At 35.0% G+C, this 2,627-nt stretch overlaps 1 protein-coding gene and 1 long non-coding RNA gene across 2 annotated transcripts; one reads left to right on the plus strand and one right to left on the minus strand.

Annotated features, from left to right (window-relative positions):
- The first annotated feature begins 6 nt into the window (after nt 1-6).
- LOC109591275 (uncharacterized) lies at nt 7-1,353 on the plus strand. Its single transcript, XM_020007036.1, has 6 exons — nt 7-219; nt 290-352; nt 478-553; nt 599-711; nt 827-919; nt 977-1,353. The coding sequence occupies exons 4-6, from the start codon at nt 615-617 to the stop codon at nt 1,258-1,260; spliced, it is 474 nt and encodes a 157-aa protein (XP_019862595.1). The 5' UTR covers nt 7-219; nt 290-352; nt 478-553; nt 599-614; the 3' UTR covers nt 1,261-1,353.
- A 340-nt stretch (nt 1,354-1,693) lies between these two features.
- LOC109591274 (uncharacterized) lies at nt 1,694-2,517 on the minus strand. Its single transcript, XR_002189737.1, has 2 exons — nt 2,229-2,517; nt 1,694-2,074 (listed from the first exon to the last, which is right to left on the minus strand). It is a non-coding gene; the product is annotated as an uncharacterized LOC109591274 (long non-coding RNA).
- Between the last annotated feature and the right edge of the window lie 110 nt (nt 2,518-2,627).

Below are 2,627 nucleotides of genomic sequence, written 5' to 3' on the forward strand. Positions count from 1 at the left end.
TGGTTATAGATGCTGTCAGAAAAAGCAGCAATGATCTCAAAGTTGGCAAAAACCATATCTTTGCATTCAAATGCCCTCAAAACAAACATTGTTTTTGCATTGTCCAGAATGAATCTTCAACCAGTTGTACTCAATGTCGACGATCACACTCAGAAGTACTGCAAAGTGATGATGATAGCTATAAATGTTGGTTTAAAGATACTCAATCATCCAGTTCACGTTAGTAATATTTTAAGAGATTGCATGTGGAATTACTAATCATGTCATGTTTACAAGAATTTTTTCCTAGGAGCTGAGCCATCATCAGAAGGTTCATCTACTGCAAGGCCCACAGTGCAACCCACTGGATTAGGTAAATAAATTAAAAATTATGGCATATCTAGCAGTAATAACTAAAAAAATCTATCAAAATTTTAAACTATGTATATTCTTAATAATACTAATTGATAATGTGCCTTTTTGTTATTATAATTATAGTAACAGCACAAGTGTCTGCACTAGACAGTTGCTCAGCAAAAGAGGTGCAACCTAATCGCATAAAAAATCCTGCAAAGTAAGACTCCATTGTAGCATTTCTAATCTTCAATTTTTTTAGCAGGAATTGGATTTGTTGCATGTTAATAATTATTTTGGCTGTTTTGGCTGGTGTGACTATAAACCATTTTGTGGTGGAAAAAGATACTAATGATGTTGAAAAGTTCTTGACTATCAGTAAGCTCACATGTATTTACTAAATAATTTTAAAGTAACAGTTGCCAGAATTTTAGTTTACTTTACTCCACATGATGCAATGATTGAAACTACATTACTTAATTTTATTATGTAGTGACTCATATAGCTACTGGTGCTTTACCAGCACAGCCTCATCACAACAGTACCACTGTTAATCCTGATAGTGATCATGGAGCTGGACAGCTAAGTAAGAGGCTACCTGGCATGATACATGTACAATAATAATCTTTTAATGCTAATACAGGTATAGAGGATCTTGATAAAGTGCTAACAGTGTTACATGAAGCAATGTTTGGTTCAGCAGAATGGAATAACTTGGGGCTGAAGTTAGGCCTACTAGGACCAACAACACTTGATGTTATTGAAGACGGTGGTGGTAATGCACATAAGAAACTAAGGAAGACTATAAAAGCATGGCTGAGAGGAGAAGATAAGGTAACTAGTAGAACATGGCAGACTTTGATTGATGCTGTGAAGGGAACAGGAGACCGTGCAGCTGCTGAAAGAATACCTGATAAACTGAAATAACTTTATGGTATTACCCTTTAATAATAGTAATAATATTTTGAATGCATTCTGCATTATTTCTGCTTTGTGTGTCTTAATAGTATTTTTGTTTATTTGCTATGATTATTATTTTTTCAAAAATAATTTAGAAACACGTGATTTCAATATACTGAGTAGATATACGGAGAGTAATCCTGATTTCAGTGATTTGAGCTCAACCTCTCCAGAAATGAGTTCCATATATATAACAGAGCCTCCTACTAAAGGAAAGGTAGTTAATCCAGCAGCAGCTGTATTAGTGACTACTGGCCCCTCCCCTCAGGTACTATTAAAGACCACACTGGGTGATATCAGTCGTGACGCCAACGGTACCGGAAGTCATAAGAGCCTGTATAATTTTATTGTAATACACTTGACAGTATGAATAATTAATGAGTTGCTACTTTATTTTATATTTATTTTTCATTTAATAGTTTTACTATGAAATTTGCATACAATACACAGAACATACATATTTATCATCATAAAAAATATCAACCAGTTTAAATAAACTATAACAGAACTGCAAGCAACTGATGTCCTTCAATTTAACGGATGCGTACATTGTTCTAGACAACTCCAGCTTCTTGTCCATTTGCTTACAACAAGATAGTAGCTAGAAGAATATACTCCAGAAGTTTAAAGTTGTTCCAGCAAGAAATAAGGATGCTGTGGTCTCTGAAAGTCAATGGCACATAATATGACTATAATGACAAGTATAAAATCTAGCTCTAAAAGGATTTCAAACAATTCTATTGAGGTAAAATGACTTGATTGATGATCCTGAGTGTGGAATCTGTAGAAAAAAGGAACAGAACAGTCAAAATATGGCATGAAAGAATGGACCATGCAGGCTGAATCTACATTATGGATGCAACTGTCGTTCTAGACAACAGTATCAAAACGAAACTTTGCATACACAAAGATCTACTAATAGGCCAGTTGCATACCTAATTCTGAGCTGTTCTGGCCAGTCCCAGTACTATTATATACCTAGATAGTGTACACCATTTTCCAAACAGCGACAATAACAAGCAAAATATACTTACATTTCAGACTGAAAACTAACCAATTGATTCTATACCTTTTTGCTTCAAGTTTGAGTTTGCTTCTTAGAGCTATAGACTACCCACCATCTTGTAAACTGCACAAAACTAAACACAGCTTTAGCCATCACTTGGCAGCCATTATGACGTCACTTGGAAAATAAAATTCACGTGAGCATACCGTTGGCGTCGCGACTGATATTGATATTGAACTGTGGTCCAAAGAGGCTCCTCTGGCCTGTCGTAACTTCATACAATTGTGTTTAGAAGATTATTATAATGATACCATATTCCACAGAGTCG

Source organism: Amphimedon queenslandica, unplaced genomic scaffold, assembly GCF_000090795.2.
Source record: "Amphimedon queenslandica unplaced genomic scaffold, v1.1 AMPQUscaffold_8550_Cont19506, whole genome shotgun sequence".
In the NCBI taxonomy this organism is placed as follows: domain Eukaryota; kingdom Metazoa; phylum Porifera; class Demospongiae; order Haplosclerida; family Niphatidae; genus Amphimedon; species Amphimedon queenslandica.

Excerpts from the sequence above, each read along its gene's own strand:
- LOC109591275 (XM_020007036.1), top strand. The coding sequence starts at position 615 with ATGTTAATAATTATTTTGGCTGTTTTGGCTGGTGTGACTATAAACCAT. Across the intron at positions 712-826 it reads TGAAAAGTTCTTGACTATCA|TGACTCATATAGCTACTGGT; the intron begins GTAAGCTCACAT and ends TTTATTATGTAG. Across the intron at positions 920-976 it reads TCATGGAGCTGGACAGCTAA|GTATAGAGGATCTTGATAAA; the intron begins GTAAGAGGCTAC and ends ATGCTAATACAG.